Below are 16,404 nucleotides of genomic sequence, written 5' to 3' on the forward strand. Positions count from 1 at the left end.
TCCTGTGATAAATACCTTAATTTGCAGGTGAAAAACCTGGAATGCAAAATACCGTACACAAGTTTGCTTTGTATAAACATAAGTATACTGTGTATAAAATCAAAGCACACAGGACATGTTTCGAGGTAATAATAGTTACTTTATTTATGTTAATTCAGTCTCAGCAGACATTTTGTTTAATGGTCCAAAGTAACAGAACGGTTTGTTCAGGTGCCCCATGTAGGAAACACAGAGGTAAACAAAAAAAGAAAACAAAGCGTAAACTGTGATTGTTGAGTGTGGTCCGGTAACAGAAGCTGAGGGGAGGACTGGTCCCTGTACCAGTTATGAGGTCTGGAGGGAGGGGTTTATTCATCATGACCCTCATAGCCATCAGGAAGGGCGTTCAGATGCGAGTTGTGGAAAAGGCTGTGGTTGCCATCTCCCCAAGGGAAACGCTGTGAAGAGATTGAGAAAATAAGGCAACACATGATGAGATCACAATGTTGATAATAATAACGTGACTAAGAACAGTCAGTTCAGAACATGAAAGGTTTCAAAATGTCAGACCTTGGAGCGAATGCGAAGGTGGGAGTAAGGGACAAAGTCCGGCTGTTCATGGGTGTGACTTTGCTCTTTCAAGTACATGTTCAACATGCACACAGCGACACCAGGCAGGGCCACCACGAAGGAGAGGATCTTCCATGTCCTGGCTGGAAAAGAGACATGATCATTAGACTTTGAAACAAAGCCGTAATGGGATCAGACCACAATGAAACTCTAAGTGAGGGGACACGGGAAACTCTCTTTCTATAAGTTGTTTCCAATCGGCCATCAACTAGTTTTACTTAAGAAAATGTTAGTATCACAGCTTAAAACAAACTCCAATCTGAAGTTTTACTTTTGGACAAGAGCTGCCACAAGAAAGAGAGGGAGCACTCGGGGGGCGCTGGTTTGGCTTTGCTAGTGGAACGGGTGTCCTATGTGTGAACGCCGCCGTCCTCATCACACTGGTCGCAAAGTTCATCTCCCAGTCCTGACGCTGTTTGGTGAATGTCATCCTTCACTCAATCTCCCCACATTTCCTGTCTCTCTGAAGCTTTCCAGTCTAATAAACACAAGCCTGAGTTGGTCTTTTGAAGTATGACTACATGTAAAACTATCCAGACGGTATTATCACAGAGTTTAAGATTTAGCCTCTAATCAGACAGTTACTGCAGTATGTGCTCTTTCTATCTGCTAAGGACACATACTGTACATGTGTGATGCATGTGCAATGTTGTCTTTCAATAACATTAAAAAAGAAAAGGTGCCATATTTGTATTATTTTACAACAGGTCATAATGAGGTTATACAATTATTTGTATCAAATTAAATATTATTGGGGAGCTTTAATTGAAGGTACTGTGCTGCTCAGTGATCTTTTATGATCTCCTCCTCCTCCTCCTCTTCTGGACTGTATTTGTCTCTTTCTCTCATGTCTGTGCTTTCTTTTTAGGTTTGTCTTATATTTCGTTTTTTTTACTGCCACCATTCTGGCCAGGCCTTGCCCGAAAAAGAGGTCATCTGATCTCAAGCAATTCTTGCCTGGTAAAATAAAGGTTAAATTAAAAAAAATAAAATTTAGGCCAGGTGTTTGAACCTCATAAGTAATGTTACAGTGTCTTAAAATGTAATATTCAACACTTAACACAGCAGTCCGTCAGCTAAATAGACATTCAACCAAAAGCTTTATGACCTTTAAGCGATATGAAAGTCTCACTCGCTTCTAATAATCAGACATTAAGTAATATCATCAACATTTAAAGTGGTCTAACAACCAGCCCCTCGTTATTGTCTCCTGTGTTCTTATTAGTCTATTACTAATATGATGAAGGAATGAATACCTACTGATCTGTACAATATTTATATATATTTAACTGTGTTATAAGTCACACATCCATGCATCTTTACTTATATATGCTTTAATGTGATACTTGACTCTTAAAAACTTTGTGTTATTCATGAGTTTTTACTGTCCTAACTTCAGAGAAGTGACTCTGACTGTCTTGTTGCTCTTACAGGACACTTTAACGACATGTAAACAGATTAAAGTTAAACTCAACACGAGTGAATGTTTAACCATGTTCCTGCTGTAACATGTTTTATAGACAAAGTCGTCACGTTAAGAAGCTTCATGTTTTTGGCTCAAGGATGTTGAGCTAATGCTAACACAGCTCAACAAGGTCACAGTCCAAACATTACACACTGTGGGAAACATTAGCGATATTACACCAAATATGTGAATTATTTTAAATGTTTTATTACCTGTCTGCTCCCCGTGCCCGTGGGCAGCAGCAGCAGAAAGCTGACGCTTGCTCTGGGTCAAAGAAGACCTCAGCAACGCCTGAGAGAGCCGTCCGAGAGCCGCCATTTTCCTTTCTGAGAGACGCAGCGACCGGAAGTGATTTATACAGAAAGGTCACGTGGAGACACTCTACTGTGCCACCTAGCGCCCAGACCGAGAACTACAGGCTACGACTACAACTACAAGACATAGAAAAGTACAACACAAGACACAAACTATATATCGATGTGAAACTATATACATAGGGGTATAAAAAAAGATGATATCCTTTTCCTTTACTTGAACATTTAAACCAGAGCTCCAACTTGAACCAAAATATGAGAATATGTAGGCATTCATAAAATAACTGAATAATACCTTCAAGTTTGTAAGTACAAAAAAGGCAAAAGGCAAAAAAAAAAGCTTACTTTAAAAATGTCCATACTGAAAAATCCAACAAAGGTTTAAAACACTGGGAGACACAAGGAATTACCAGGAAGTGGGACATCTATATAACATCTATACGTCCGACAATAAGGAACACCACAAGGAATAAACAAACTAAACAAGACTGAACCATGACAGTTAAATCCTCTAAACTCTTCTAGATTCTCCCCTCAGTATTGTCTTCACATTACCACCTGAAAGATTTAAAATCGAGCTTACAGTAGATCATGATAGATAATCAGAGAATAAAAGCCACATTTAAAAACAAGTGTTTCTCTTTAAAGGGGAAGGACTTTCTGTGATAACATGGTCAGAGTCCAACATTCAGAGAGAAACTGCTTGATGAAGGTACGTGATAAATGCTCACTTTGTAAGCTGCACATTTCTGTTCTAGAAATGTGGTCGTTAATTAAAACATTTATGGAAATGTGTAGAGATGTGAATTAATAACTGTGTCATGCATGCATACCAGGGATCAGGCTCCGATTTTTATATGAAAATAATAATGCTTTAAAATGATGTATTACATTTCAGGAAGTGTTAGAAAATTGTTTAATTTAATCTGCATATCTTTGTAAAAATATGAGTATTATACAATATATTAGATCAGAGTTTCCTTTTTATCAATTGAGCTGTTAATAGTTCACATATTAAGCCTGAAAACAAACATGGAGAATCCTCTTATTTGTCCTTAAACATGCTGACTTTTTAGCCTGAACACTTTTATGATAAACTATAAGCAGACATTTGTTTTAAAATGCAAATGACAGAAATATAATTCACTCTAAAAAATGTCTTGTCCAAAAGAATCTAGTCTCCTTCAATGATGGAATCATACCGACAGTTTCAGTTGCCTGAGAGAGAGCCCGGAGTGCCAACAACAAAAGGTATAAGACGTGTACATGTGATTTCACTTCATTAAATTAGTTTGGATGTCTCTCTGAAACATGAACAAAGCTCGTTTTAATTACAGGTTTCAGGAATACAGTGGCTTATTTCCTGTATGGAGTCCTGCTGCTGCTGATGTTGATTCTGCTGATGGTCACCGGGATCAAATGTATGATTGTAAACCTTCTAGTGAAGTTTATCCATTATTACAGTTTTCTTATATCAAAAAGGACACACTTTGTCTCTAATATTTAATCATTTTCTTATCTTTAAGTCTCCCAGTTGAACAAGGAAATCACTGATGTCAAACATCAACTCGAGAGAATCAGCAAAGCAGGAACCACTTCATCAGCTCATTCGGGTCAGAGAGTGTTCTTTGAGTCTGGATGTAAAGAGGCAGTCGTACAGTTGAAGTGATTTATTCAACTTTGTCTTTATTTTGTGGTGTCAAAAAATGAAGGTCAAGCAGCGGCAGCAGTGCAGGATGTCATCTTGGAGAAACTTGTCGCAGTGAAAGGTGAACACAGGAAACTTTCAATTGGAAGTACAAGCAGAAATCAGAGATTGTGCTTCCCTCTGACAGAGTCATTCAACTTCTCCTAATCATCATTGAATCAGGATCATGTAGGGAGGGATGGTCGTCTTTTCAGAGAAGCTGCTACCTGCTGTCCACCACGACTCTGACCTGGAGCAAAGCAGAGGAGCAGTGCCTAACACACGGCGGACACCTGGTGGTCCTGAATAACGTGGAGGAACTGGTGAGCTTAAAGTTGACATCAAGTTTGATTCCTTATTTTAAACTGGAGTTGTCCTTCAGGCTCCAATATAAGGATGTGTTAGATTTATCATAAGTAGCATGCATAGAGATTTACAAGGACCAACAAAGGCTTCAAAATAAATGAATCTGCTTTTTTTTTCAAGGACCACATTTCACAAATAGTTGAAATCCGGTACAGCTATTGGATCGGACTCGTGGAAAGAGAAGAGGACCACTGGACCTGGGCGGATGGAACTGACTTCAGTACAACCCAAATGTAAGAGAAACTTCAAAGCACAAACGAATGGTAACCCTGACAAATCACCCCTCCTTCTTTCGTGTGTTTAGCTTCTGGGATGCAGGTCAGCCCGACAACTGGGACTTCAGAGAGAACGGAGAGGACTGCGGGCAGCTTCACTCCTCTGTGATACGCAAACGCAAACTGTGGAATGATGCAGACTGTAGCCTGTCGTACAGATACATCTGTGAGAGCAAAGCATGAGAGACAGCCATCAGAGCTGCTGCAGCGACTCATGAGCAAAACCTGACGTGTTCTGAAAAATAGGTCAAATTTAGACCGACGGAAATAATATTTTTGATATCAGTGTATAACTTTAAGTAAAAGCTGAATTTATGAAATTTGTTTAAGGCTCTTGCTGGAAAATAAAACCTGAGTATGACTACAATGGCGCCTTCAAGTTGTTTTTCTACAAGATGTTCCCCTCTTCTTCATGCTCCCCTCGGTTTATTTGCAGCGGTTACTGGGCAGATTGGTGTTGTCTTCATTATAACCTGCCTTGGCGAAGCACATGGCTGCATGTCTGTCGCACTCACAGATGAAGCGCTCACAGGGACTGTTGTCATCTAAAGGACAGAAACAGAGAGAGAGATGTAGATGGGTTGTAGTAGAGAGGAGGCAAAAGTAGAACATATAAAACTGAACTTGTAGAGTGCTGTGTTGTACAAAATGTCAGAAGAGCTTTTTCTTAATGTTTTGTTAAAAGTGAAATCATGACTGGTAATGGCTCAAAGTGGCTGAGGTTGGACGTTTCTTTCTTTGGACACTCACTTAGACAGGAGACGGTCTTGCTCTCCTCGTCACACCTGTAGCTGTATGATTCAATGTACGGGTTGTCTAAGATGGGCCAGCAGTCATCATGCTGCATGGCCTCACTGAAACACTTGTCATGGATATAACAGCATCTACAACGCACACACACACACACACACACGCACGCACGCACACACACACACACACACACACACACACACACACACACGCACGCACGCACGCACACACACACACACACACACACACACACACACACACACACACACACACACATACACACACACAGGGTCATTATAGGTCAACACAGCGACTACTCCTATCAAGATGAAGACAGAAACATCATTCTGAGGTCATTCTAAGAAAAAATTGATTTTGGAAATTTGAAGATTTTGGAGATAAAATATCCAGAGGCTGAGACTCATTTCAATTCACACATTTTTAAGGTTTTATTTTCTGGCTTTTTTATGCCTCCATATTTGTGACAGGACAATGAATAAAGTTGGAAATCGGGGAGAGAGAGAGAGAGAGAGAGAGAGAGAGAGAGAGAGAGAGATAGAGAGAGAGAGAGAGTGTGGGGAACGACACGCAGGAAAAAGAGCCACAGGTCAGACTCAAACCCGGGCCGCCACATTGAGGACTAAAGCCCCCATACATGGGGTGCCCCCTGCATTCATATTATTTATTCATTTGTGGATTTTTATCTTGTTTAACTTTTAATCATTAAGTCTATAAAATGTCAGGATATTTATTTTTCTAATCATTGTAGATAGAGAAAACCAGTGAATATTAACAATGAACAGGACAGAAGTTGATTAAACATTCCTGGAATAATCTTTTAAGTGTAAGGGGCAATTTCTCCAAATTACAAAAAGAGGAAGAAAAGAGCGGCTCCAGAATTACTTTTTTTTTCTGTAGAATATATCTCAGCAAACGTTTGAAAGACTCACACTAAATCTACTTCACCTTAAATGACTTGGTGTCTCAAAGGTACAAACTGTTCGTCACAATCTTTGACACACTGAGCTGTTTAACTTTAAGAGGGTAAACACCATTTTTTTTTTAATTCTAAAGTTGTTGATTGACTTTTTAATTTGTTAAGTTGGGGTCATGCAAGACAAGAAACAGAGTAGCACCAATGACCCCATGAATAAAAACACTTTCATTCGTGTTACCTGTCAAGTTCATCTACAGGTGTGCCTGAGCCGCCCAGCCCACAGTAGCATCCATAGTCAGCATAGTTCAGAATGGGCCAGCTGTCGGGTACAGTGCAGAGGATCATGGACCTGAACTGCCACAGAGCTCGGTAACCCAGCACTGAGAGACAAAAACCAGTAGTTATCTTCAAAACGTTTTCTTTTCTGTCAGAAGAGGGGATGAAATATTCAGAGAACTCACGTGCTGGGAGGCTGATGAAGAGGATGAGGAAGGAGAGTACCAGACGCATCGTGCAGGTGTTGATTTTGAACGTAATTCTCAAAGGTTTTTATTGACCACTGACCTTGACAGGTGACCCTTTTTGGCCAATTGCCAGAAGTCATGCTATCTCTTCCTCTTTAGGTCAACTTATGCAACATGTGTGTACAAGCATGAATTACATATATGTAGATGTGTGCAACCCTATACAAACAAATATTCTGAACACATAAACACAACTAAAACCAAAATACTGTAAATATTTATGTCAGTATTGTTATAATTGTGTGATATAGTTTTATTTTGTAAAAACTTAAAACAACCAGCCGTAGTAATGTGATGGTTACATCATGGGAACTCAGGGAAGTGCCGGCTATTGACACAGCTGTGTGTATAAAAGTTAACAGAGGTTAATACAGGGGAACACACCAACAGATTAGAAAGTGTTTGTTAGGTACATTTTAATTTGATATACAGTATGTTAATTATGAAATACACACACACACACACGTATATTCTGCCTACCCTTAGTGAATGAGTCAAGGCCATCAGACACAAATATGACATTTGACTGAGACCACATTGTCATGTTGTTTTTTCACATTGTGTTGAAACAGAAAAAAGTGGAAAGCTTCAGCCACTGACGGATGTAAGATGTAGAATTTCAACTTGAACTACAACTAACAGTTTTCAAAACCTTCAACAGTATTTATAAAAAAAAAGAATCAAGTAAATATATGACTTATTCACACAGGTTTTAGAAGGAGATTCTGGCCTAAATTGACCAGGATAGGACATGATACGATAAAGTGCAGTAGGATATTACTACCCATTTATTTACCAACTTTAGCAAACAGTACATTTTAATAACATAACTTATTTATTAAATTAATCGAAATGTTTACGCTGTCAATTTAATATTCCTTTTGGTTTTGATTCAAATGTTTACATTTGATGTTATTTCTTATCTTTTACTTCTTTGAAATAATCAAATTTAATTGATTTATTGATCTATTCATTCATTTATTTTCTAACAGACCAAACTCCAGTTTGACTTGACAAATACAATACTATAGACTACTGTTTAGCATACAGTATGATACTATACAGTACAGTACGATGAGATTCAGTAGTGTGATATGATGCATTATGATACTATTTGATACAATACGATAAGATATGAAAGGACAAGATACCTTACGAGTGATTGGATACGATGCAGTGCGGTGTGATGCAATACCGTAAGATATACTTCTTTCATTGGTCCATGAATGCATCATGTCTTGTGTTATTTGGCAGACGATATGGAGTGTCATTAACTCTAATATAAGACAAAGAGGAGCTTTTGCAATTGACTGTATGTGTTGCTTTGTTTTTTTATTTAAGGTGAAGTTGAAGAAAATGTCAACTAAATTCAAAATGTAAGCCTTTTTTACACAAACAATTTATATCTTAAAATGTCTTGTCCTGGTGCTTTCAAGGGATTTTTTTAGCAGTTGCATTTGATCAAGTTCTCACCCTTGAAGCTGAAAGTCTTTGATACATGTTGAAGAAAACAAGACCTTCAGGCAGAACCCATTCATTTAAGCTGCCACCCTCTGGCTTCATCTTATCTCTGCTGTTCTGTCACCTACTATAAGAACTGCACAGGTTCAGTTTCTGCTCTTCTGACTGGAGCCATGAATCTCACAGGTCGTCTGTCCCTGCTGCTTCTCACTGGTAAGAGTAAAAAATACTCAGTATGTAACCATATATCACTTCTATGTTTAACACTGACAGTAAATATATGTCCTCTGAGTACAAGCTGTGTGTGAAACTATCCTTCTAACTCTTTTATATCGTCTTTAATCTGCCACAGTCGGTCAGTTTTATGTATTTCTTTGTTTATTAATGTTTGTATTTGTCTGCCTCTCCAGCTTGTGTGGCCAGTGGTGCTCTGCTGCCCAGGGCCTTATGGCAGTTTGGGAACATGATCCAGTGTGTTCAGCCGGACGTAAGCGCCCTAAAGTACAATAACTACGGCTGTTGGTGTGGTTTCGGGGGGTCGGGAACTCCTCTGGATGAACTGGACGAGTAGGAAGCACACATTTTCTTTTGCTTTTTTTAAGAGAAACTTGCGACCATGTCAGACATGCACCTTTATTTGCTGTAGGTGCTGCAGAGTTCACGATAAGTGCTATCGAACAAGCAGGAAAGCTCCTGGATGCACGGCTCTTGTTGACCTTCCCTATGTCCTCATTTATGATTTCACCTGTTCAAATCAGCAAGTGACATGCTCTGGTAAGACTTACATGATTGAAACTTATTCATGCAGGAGAATTTACAAATCTGTCAAGCTGTGGTGAGAATTAGATAAAATGCTTCATTTAAATCCAGCTTCTTTTGTGACCCTATGTGTAGGACAGTGTAGTTAAACAGCTATATATAGGTCTTCCACAGCAGGGGATTGAGGTTTAATCCCCAGTTTGGAGATCCTGACTCACAGAAAAGTGCTCTCACAGTATTTCCGAGCACTGACACACTGCCATTTAGTGTACCTGATGATAATAGTATCAAGTGTAAGTATGCTGCAGCTCTATGTTCATTTCCTCTCTGTGTCTGCAGCGACCAACAATAAGTGCCAGGCTGCTGTGTGTGAGTGCGACCGGGTGGCTGCTCACTGCTTTGCCCTGACCACATACAACCCTGAAAACAAGAACGTGGATCCCAAAGTCCAATGCCTCGACTGAGTTACACTAAAAAAAAAAAAATCACAAGAGACAATGTTGGGTTTCTAACATGTTTCTTTAAAACTTTTATTTCTTCATAATGTTTAAACAATATTTGATTGAGAAGAAGTTTGATTTGGTAAAAAATAAAAGCCATGACTGGAAATAAAACAGACAGAGTGAGACCCTCATTGATTGTGTTTCTCTGTGTCCTTGTATCTGTTTGCTCACATATGCAGAGCTGGTGTAGCAGAGGTTGCAGCTGTGTTTGTCTCACCACTACACCTTCATATTTTTCCACTAGCTGTCTCTTTAAAACTCCAGCTCACTTTAACATGGGAAGCCTCGCTTGGTGCTTTGGCTTCTTACAAACGTAACTGCAGGTCACTTCAACATGCAAAGCCACACTTTGGCTTAGTACAAAGTGTCTTTAAAAGCTGGTTTATTTTTTTTAGGAGGTGCACCGTGTGTTTGGTCTCTTTATCAACTAAAAGTCTATTGACACGTGCGGGTTCAAAGAGGTAGGAATGAAAAGATTACTGGCATGTTACTTTAGAGTTTTAGACAGATCATAAGAACTGAAGCTTCAGACTTGAGTTATGGATGGATCCTACAAAAACAAACATTATGAGGCAACTCACTAAAATACGAGCCAGGTTTGAAAGAAAAGAAAAGAAAAGTGAGATTACAGTAGCAGAAATAATCAAAGTAGCAGCTGTGTACAACAACAGATGAATAATTAAAATAATAGTCTGGGGCACTGCTGTGTGGATCATATTGGCTTGTACAGAAGAGTAGTGACGTACTTCTTTTTGTATCTGTGTGTTGCACTGAGAACCATCACCCCGTCCTGAAAGACAAGAACACGGAGAGGATTAACAATGTTTACAGATGAAGTTTTCAAGATCTCATTTGAAAAATGTGTAAAGCATTTGTCGTTTACTGTCCACAAATTTAAACAACAGCATTTTGGATATTGATTAAAATAAGAAGAAACGATTTGTACAACTGAAAATTAGGGAAAAGTCATCGATATATACAGGAGGATGAAGACTAAAATCACTACAGTTTATTGTTAAAAGCTCCTGTGAGAAACTTTGGGTTTGTGGTGATTTTGGCGCCCCCTGTGGACAGAACATACAACTCATCTCTTTGCTGATTCTGTCCTTTACATGTGTAAGATGGGCTTTTTTAACTCTGACCTTTAATTCTAGCTAAAATCTCCCCCCTCTTTTTTTAACAGTCAAATGCATCACTAAGTTTGAAATCATTGTTATGGAAAAGTGAAGAAAAAACAGCTGTTTCTAAGTCTGCTGTTTACCTCTTTGTATGACACATACACCCAGCAGCTGTTTTGGACATTAAGAATTACTAAATAGAAATAATCCATCTTGTTGCTGATGTTTGCTTTTGTACCTCACGTATAGAAATCAGTGTTAGTTTCAGCATGTATCATAACCATCTAAAAACGCAGAGCCATCGAGCACTTATTTATTCCTCTTGATGGTTAACAATGGTTTGAACATTTCTGATAGTTTGTTTAAAATCCATTTAGTGTTGTCTGAAATGTTTTGTCTTACACACAGATGAAGTTCACTCTTAATTTCCTCCTTAGTGAAATAAAAAATAAAATAGCGATATGCAATAGAAAGCTGTGTTACCTTGATGGAGAGTGCGTACAGGTGGTTGAGCATCACATGGTTGGGCTCTGGAAGCAGCGTCGGGTCACACTGATGAAGATTCAGAGAGAGGGTGAATTGTATTAAACTGCACGCTGTGGTATCCGTCACTAAGAGTCATGTGTTCCAGCTTCACAACTGTACTACTTACAGAGATACCGGTGTCCTTGTTGAGCAGCACCTGCAGCAGGTGTGGAGGTAGGAAGGGCGGACTCTTGATCTTGTCTTCTGCTTTGGTAACATATGCATCCTGTTGGTACGGGCCGGGAGGGGAGCTGGACAAGTCTGGGAATTATCACAGGACGCAAATTTAAGACTTTAGGTTTGCTAATTATTAAGGTATAAGCTAAAGCAGTGGTTCTCAACTGGGCGAGCCTCAGGACTCCTTCATGAAAAATTTGTGACCCAAATTTGGAATATTTTTCCAATCAATCCTTTTTATTTGATGAAAATGTGTGCCATTTGGACCTCAGACGTGATAAAGCGTGATAGAACAAAGAAACTGAATGAAACAAACCTGTTTTAAAAAAGGGCTTCACAGACTTTTTGACCACATTTTTCTTCCAGGCACACATTCGCGACCCACTGAAAACAGCTCGACGACCCACTTTTAGGTCCCAACCCACCAGTTGAGAACCACTGAGCTAAAGAACACTTTGAGGTCAAAACTCATTCTTCATATTACCCGGATACTGTGTTTTATATTAACTTTGACACAAGTCTCCTTCACTCATATGCCCTCTGGTGTTTGTGTCAGATATTATCACTTTTTAAACAACACCAAAGCAGTCTTAAAATAGTTATTGTTAATGAATAAATACAGGTGTCACTACCTGAGATATCTGCAGTTTCCTGTGAGTCGATCCTGAGGGCATCAAAGACCTCAAAGTCAGTTCTCTTCACGTTGATGACGTTATTAACAGTTCCAGTCTTAGATGTCATCACTGCCTGAGAGAGAGAGAGCATTAACACACATCTGAGTGTCGAGTACTCAGTATGAAAAAATAAAGAATAGTTTGGAGATAAATTCTTCAAAGAAGCATTTAAAAAATAAAAATAAAAAAAAACTTTCACTCACCCCAGTAGGATCCAAAGTCCACTGACCGTCTACACAGTACTTGTACTGGTGTTCCCCCTCTGGCAGGTCCACAATCGCAACAAAGTTCTTCTGACTGCATTGGAGAGAAACAGATGTGTGACACTTCAATCTACACACTCAGATCACTCAGTGTTTTTAGATATTCTGCATACGCCACACCACCTTTTATTGAGAGGGATCTTGGTGGCCCAGTTGTTAAATGAGCCTGACACAAAGACGTCTTTTGCAGCCCCCGTCCACCTGAACACAGTGGGTCTGTCCTGTGTTGGACTTTTGCTGTCACTCTCCAGGTCCTGCTGCCAGGCCAGAAACTCCTGTATTTCCTGTGGAGCCTGGACAGAGTGATATCAATGTATTGTTGTCATTTTAATGAGAAGAACACCATCAGAACACCTTTACCCAACACACTTCCTGAATGAATGACGAGCTGAAGAGACAGCTACTTGTGATTTGGTATGTGCAGTACTTTTTCTTACAGACTCTATAAACTGGGCATTTTTCTCTGTTTAAGCAGGAATGGACAATATACACGAGCTTCTTGGACATTTTATTTTTTCTACTTCCTGGAGCTTTAGGGAAGTTGGATAAAATCAAATCAGTAAGCTTCCAAGATGGCGGCGCCCTGCTCGGCTGCAGTGGCTCGTGATAGCAACAGGAATATAATGGCAAATAACCCAGTCAGTTCACCTTATTATGTGAATACTTGCTGCTGTTTTTATCCTGCACTAACAAGTCAAATGCTCGTTCTTATCTGCACTGTAAAGTACAAGTTTGAATGACAATAAAGAAAGTCTAAGTCTAAATGTGAAAGTCACGCCCACACAATGCAATATAAGTAAAAGATTACATGAATAGCTTTGTGTTTTTTTTTTTTTGATTTTCCTGTGCACACAGCTATACAGTTCGGCTGCGTCTATGACACATTATGTACTGTATAAGCTGCATAATATGCATATTGTTAATATTCTCAAATTTATATTATAATCAATTATATTAATAATGTTGTAGTGCAGTATACACTGCAATAAAAATCCCCTTAACTTCTAAAACAAAAAACTGTTTATTAAATCTACAAAAATGTTCATATTCTATGACACGTCTTAACATGAGGGAATCAGTACTCCATGTTTCAACTATACTGCTCTCCAACTACAGATCTTTCCATAAAGGGCATTATGAACCATCCCTGGGTTTTTTTCCTTTAAAAAAAATGTTACATGCCACTGCTAACAATTTTACAAAGCCCATCAAAGTGTCCAGTTTTAATAACTTCTGTCCAGGTGGCCTTGGTGGAGAATGAAAACCTCCTTCAGATGGGTTATCACTGTGAACTTTGAGCTGCCTTCATATTTTGTTCCATTATAATTGTGCATTCCCCATAATCGTGACTACTTTGTACACTTCACTGTAATGCTTTTGGAAACCTGCCTAACTTGAGACTTAACATTTTTTCATTATTCTTTCAATTCAAAGAGGCTAAAAACTCACATCATCCTTTTAAGACCAAAGTTCTCTCTCTGTGCAGATCGGATTTTCACAAACCTTGCTCTCAAAGTTCAGATGACAGAGCATCTTTCCAGCTCAGATGTTCATCAACACTACAGTCACAGTTGCTCCTTGTTGATTTAGCATAAAGCTGCAATAAGAGACTAATTTACCAAATGTGTCATTAAAACATGACACTTTAAACAGAGTTCATACAACAGACTGTAAATATTAAAGGATGAAGCCTGAGTGACGTCAGCCATCTGTTACTGCAGGGGGTTCTGGAGGCTCATCAGCAGCAGCCTCCATGCTGGAAATCCCGTCTCACCCTAACTTTCAGTCAACCTAACAACAGGCTGAGAGCTGAGGCGGGGTTTAAGACTCTTGACAAACCGTTACATCGCGCCCACCTGTCAATCATGTCAGCTACGCGCCTAACTATGGATAACACGTATCGTTTATAAAATAAAAACAGAGCCGTTTTTTAAAAATTCACCTCCCGTACAGTGTGTGCCCATGTTTATGTATACTGTAAAAACAGCTTTTTTTTTGGGCTGTAGTGTGTATGTGACTTCTGGTGTTCCTGGAGCCAGCCTCAAACAGACACTCAACGAACTGCAGGATTTTGCATTTCTGAATTAGCTTAATTTTTCAATACCGGAGGTTGCCTCTTGGTCCATACCGATACATCAGATTAGAAGGTATGAGATTAAATCCACATGACAGAAAGTCTTCATTTATGAGGTCAGTTTTGCTTGTTTTTTTTCTTGGAGAGGGTGTGCCAACTTTCCATTTTTTTGGTATGCATCTGTGTGTCCCCAATTCTACTTTCATTAGACTGTTCCAGTGATTCAGAGAAGTCATGTAACTCAGTCTATAAACTCATGACATTCATGTTAATCCTAGGCAACAACACATGCATAACAGAAGTATGATCTCATTCAAAGATGTGAGATGTGTGGGTTATTACTGAAAGACCATCTGGTTCTGGTTTGATAACATACATTTGTGCTATGAACTTGTTATTGTACCTTTGGATCCTCCCTCTGGAAAAGGTCTGCATCCTCTGTGCTGTCCATCAAGATGTTGGGTCGAGCCTCCTTCCCTCCCTGACCCCCACCGGACCCCCGGTCACTGCTGCTGTTCCCCATCCTGCTACTGCTGGCTGTAAACACTGAAACACACACACAGAGAACCCAGTCAGCATCTTCTTTTAACCTGCACATAGGACCCTATTCTGTTCACCAGGGGTCCTTATGTCAGATGGTCATTTATTAATCAACATTTGTATATTACAAAAGAACAAAATGGTGATTGTTCTGAAGTTTCTCTTTAGCAACCTTAGCCTACACAGCTGTACGAGAATGCAGAGTAATGATAAATACACTTACCAAAAAGGTTCAGCTGAGGTTTGCTGCTTTCTTATCACACGGGGGTCTCTACATGTGTCCGAGCTTTTCAAAACGTCTCGTTGTTGTTTCCGTCTTTGAACTGGAGAAGTTTTCCTCTCGGAGGCGGATCAGACTTCACCTTCCCGCAGATTAAAAACGCAGAAAAAAAGACTCGATAATGTGTGTATGCCTCTTTCTTCCCCCTTATTCTAACCAAATGTATTTGTTTACCTTCCCGAGCTCAGCTGTGCCGTTCGCGTTTTCTCCATTTAGTGGCAACTTCAGCAGCATATGTATGTGTGTGTGTGTGTGTGTGTGTGTGTGTGTGTGTGTATGTGTATGTGTGTGTGTGTCGTGAAGAAAACACACCTCTTCCGCCTCCTGTCCTTGAGCTTTTAATTTAACCCTTTGGACGCCGAATAACCTGTGAACACACCAGCAGAGTGGAGGAAAACATGAAGGGGTTAAAAAAGATATAGGCTACGAGTTTTCAGGTAACGTGAGGAGATTAATACTGACGTTTAGTTATGACCTACAAGAGCAAACAAGGCCATAGATAACATTTATTATTTCTATAGCCTACATTTTTTAAATGCCCTTTTGCCTGACTACTGCCACATGGTAGATTAACAGCATGCTTACATTTTCCTTTGCAAAGATTTACTGAGTGATGCAGGTTTTTTTTGTAAATTTACGAGTTTAATTTCGAAATTAAAAAATATATATATTATTTTAACGTGGCCCTAATCCTCCGTCGTAGTTTCCACTTTGTCCACAGGGGCCGCCAAAATCAACTCAAACCGAAAGTTCCTCCCAGAGGCTTTAAATAATTAAATTGTTTTTAACGGCCTTTTCCAAGTTTAATTCCCAGCGTGGCATTTAAATGAGAAAAGGGTTAGTAGCTAAAGTCTGTCTTTGTGGACATGAAAATAAAAAAACATAAAAAAACTATTTATAAACTGAAGTCATTTAGGAAAAAGAGAAACATCATTGACACAAATGATAAGAAATATGTAGGCTAATATATCTGCTTTAAATAATAATAATAATTCAGGCCATATATTAGTAGTTGCCCACTCATCCTAATAGAATCTTAGGATCATACGTAAAAGTGAAACAAATAACAGAAAAAAGAACATTTGATTTTAGAAATCTGACGT

General features: G+C 39.2%; 5 protein-coding genes across 6 annotated transcripts; 2 read left to right on the forward strand and 3 right to left on the reverse strand.

The window, feature by feature from the left end:
* Window positions 1–118: 118 nt before the first annotated feature.
* On the reverse strand, window positions 119–2,441 carry LOC132973897 (cytochrome c oxidase subunit 6A, mitochondrial). Its single transcript, XM_061037554.1, has 3 exons — window positions 2,287–2,441; window positions 550–692; window positions 119–437 (listed from the first exon to the last, which is right to left on the reverse strand). The coding sequence occupies exons 1-3, from the start codon at window positions 2,390–2,392 to the stop codon at window positions 348–350; spliced, it is 339 nt and encodes a 112-aa protein (XP_060893537.1). The 5' UTR covers window positions 2,393–2,441; the 3' UTR covers window positions 119–347.
* Window positions 2,442–3,619: 1,178 nt separating this feature from the next.
* asgrl1 (asialoglycoprotein receptor-like 1) lies at window positions 3,620–5,083 on the forward strand. Its single transcript, XM_061037555.1, has 6 exons — window positions 3,620–3,809; window positions 3,915–4,001; window positions 4,101–4,157; window positions 4,259–4,398; window positions 4,562–4,674; window positions 4,746–5,083. Exons 1-6 carry the CDS (start codon window positions 3,776–3,778, stop codon window positions 4,897–4,899), a joined length of 585 nt encoding a protein of 194 aa, XP_060893538.1. The 5' UTR covers window positions 3,620–3,775; the 3' UTR covers window positions 4,900–5,083.
* Window positions 5,084–5,123: 40 nt separating this feature from the next.
* pla2g1b (phospholipase A2, group IB (pancreas)) lies at window positions 5,124–6,974 on the reverse strand. The gene is made up of 4 exons (XM_061037556.1): window positions 6,865–6,974; window positions 6,642–6,783; window positions 5,467–5,600; window positions 5,124–5,261 (listed from the first exon to the last, which is right to left on the reverse strand). Exons 1-4 carry the CDS (start codon window positions 6,911–6,913, stop codon window positions 5,143–5,145), a joined length of 444 nt encoding a protein of 147 aa, XP_060893539.1. The 5' UTR covers window positions 6,914–6,974; the 3' UTR covers window positions 5,124–5,142.
* Window positions 6,975–8,451: 1,477 nt separating this feature from the next.
* LOC132973902 (phospholipase A2-like) lies at window positions 8,452–9,781 on the forward strand. Its single transcript, XM_061037559.1, has 4 exons — window positions 8,452–8,601; window positions 8,799–8,955; window positions 9,035–9,162; window positions 9,487–9,781. Exons 1-4 carry the CDS (start codon window positions 8,562–8,564, stop codon window positions 9,609–9,611), a joined length of 450 nt encoding a protein of 149 aa, XP_060893542.1. The 5' UTR covers window positions 8,452–8,561; the 3' UTR covers window positions 9,612–9,781.
* prkab1b (protein kinase, AMP-activated, beta 1 non-catalytic subunit, b) lies at window positions 9,648–15,598 on the reverse strand. Of its 2 annotated transcripts, XM_061037557.1 has the most exons (8): window positions 15,245–15,598; window positions 14,885–15,018; window positions 12,531–12,700; window positions 12,348–12,441; window positions 12,103–12,217; window positions 11,421–11,554; window positions 11,252–11,320; window positions 9,648–10,440 (listed from the first exon to the last, which is right to left on the reverse strand). In XM_061037557.1, exons 2-8 carry the CDS (start codon window positions 15,002–15,004, stop codon window positions 10,363–10,365), a joined length of 780 nt encoding a protein of 259 aa, XP_060893540.1. In that variant the 5' UTR covers window positions 15,005–15,018; window positions 15,245–15,598; the 3' UTR covers window positions 9,648–10,362. The 2 variants fall into 2 exon arrangements, with proteins under 2 accessions (XP_060893540.1, XP_060893541.1); XM_061037558.1 differs by lacking the exon at window positions 15,245–15,598 and having other exon boundaries at window positions 14,885–15,027.
* Between the last annotated feature and the right edge of the window lie 806 nt (window positions 15,599–16,404).

The sequence above is a fragment of the Labrus mixtus genome, chromosome 5 (assembly GCF_963584025.1).
Source record: "Labrus mixtus chromosome 5, fLabMix1.1, whole genome shotgun sequence".
In the NCBI taxonomy this organism is placed as follows: Eukaryota; Metazoa; Chordata; class Actinopteri; order Labriformes; family Labridae; genus Labrus; species Labrus mixtus.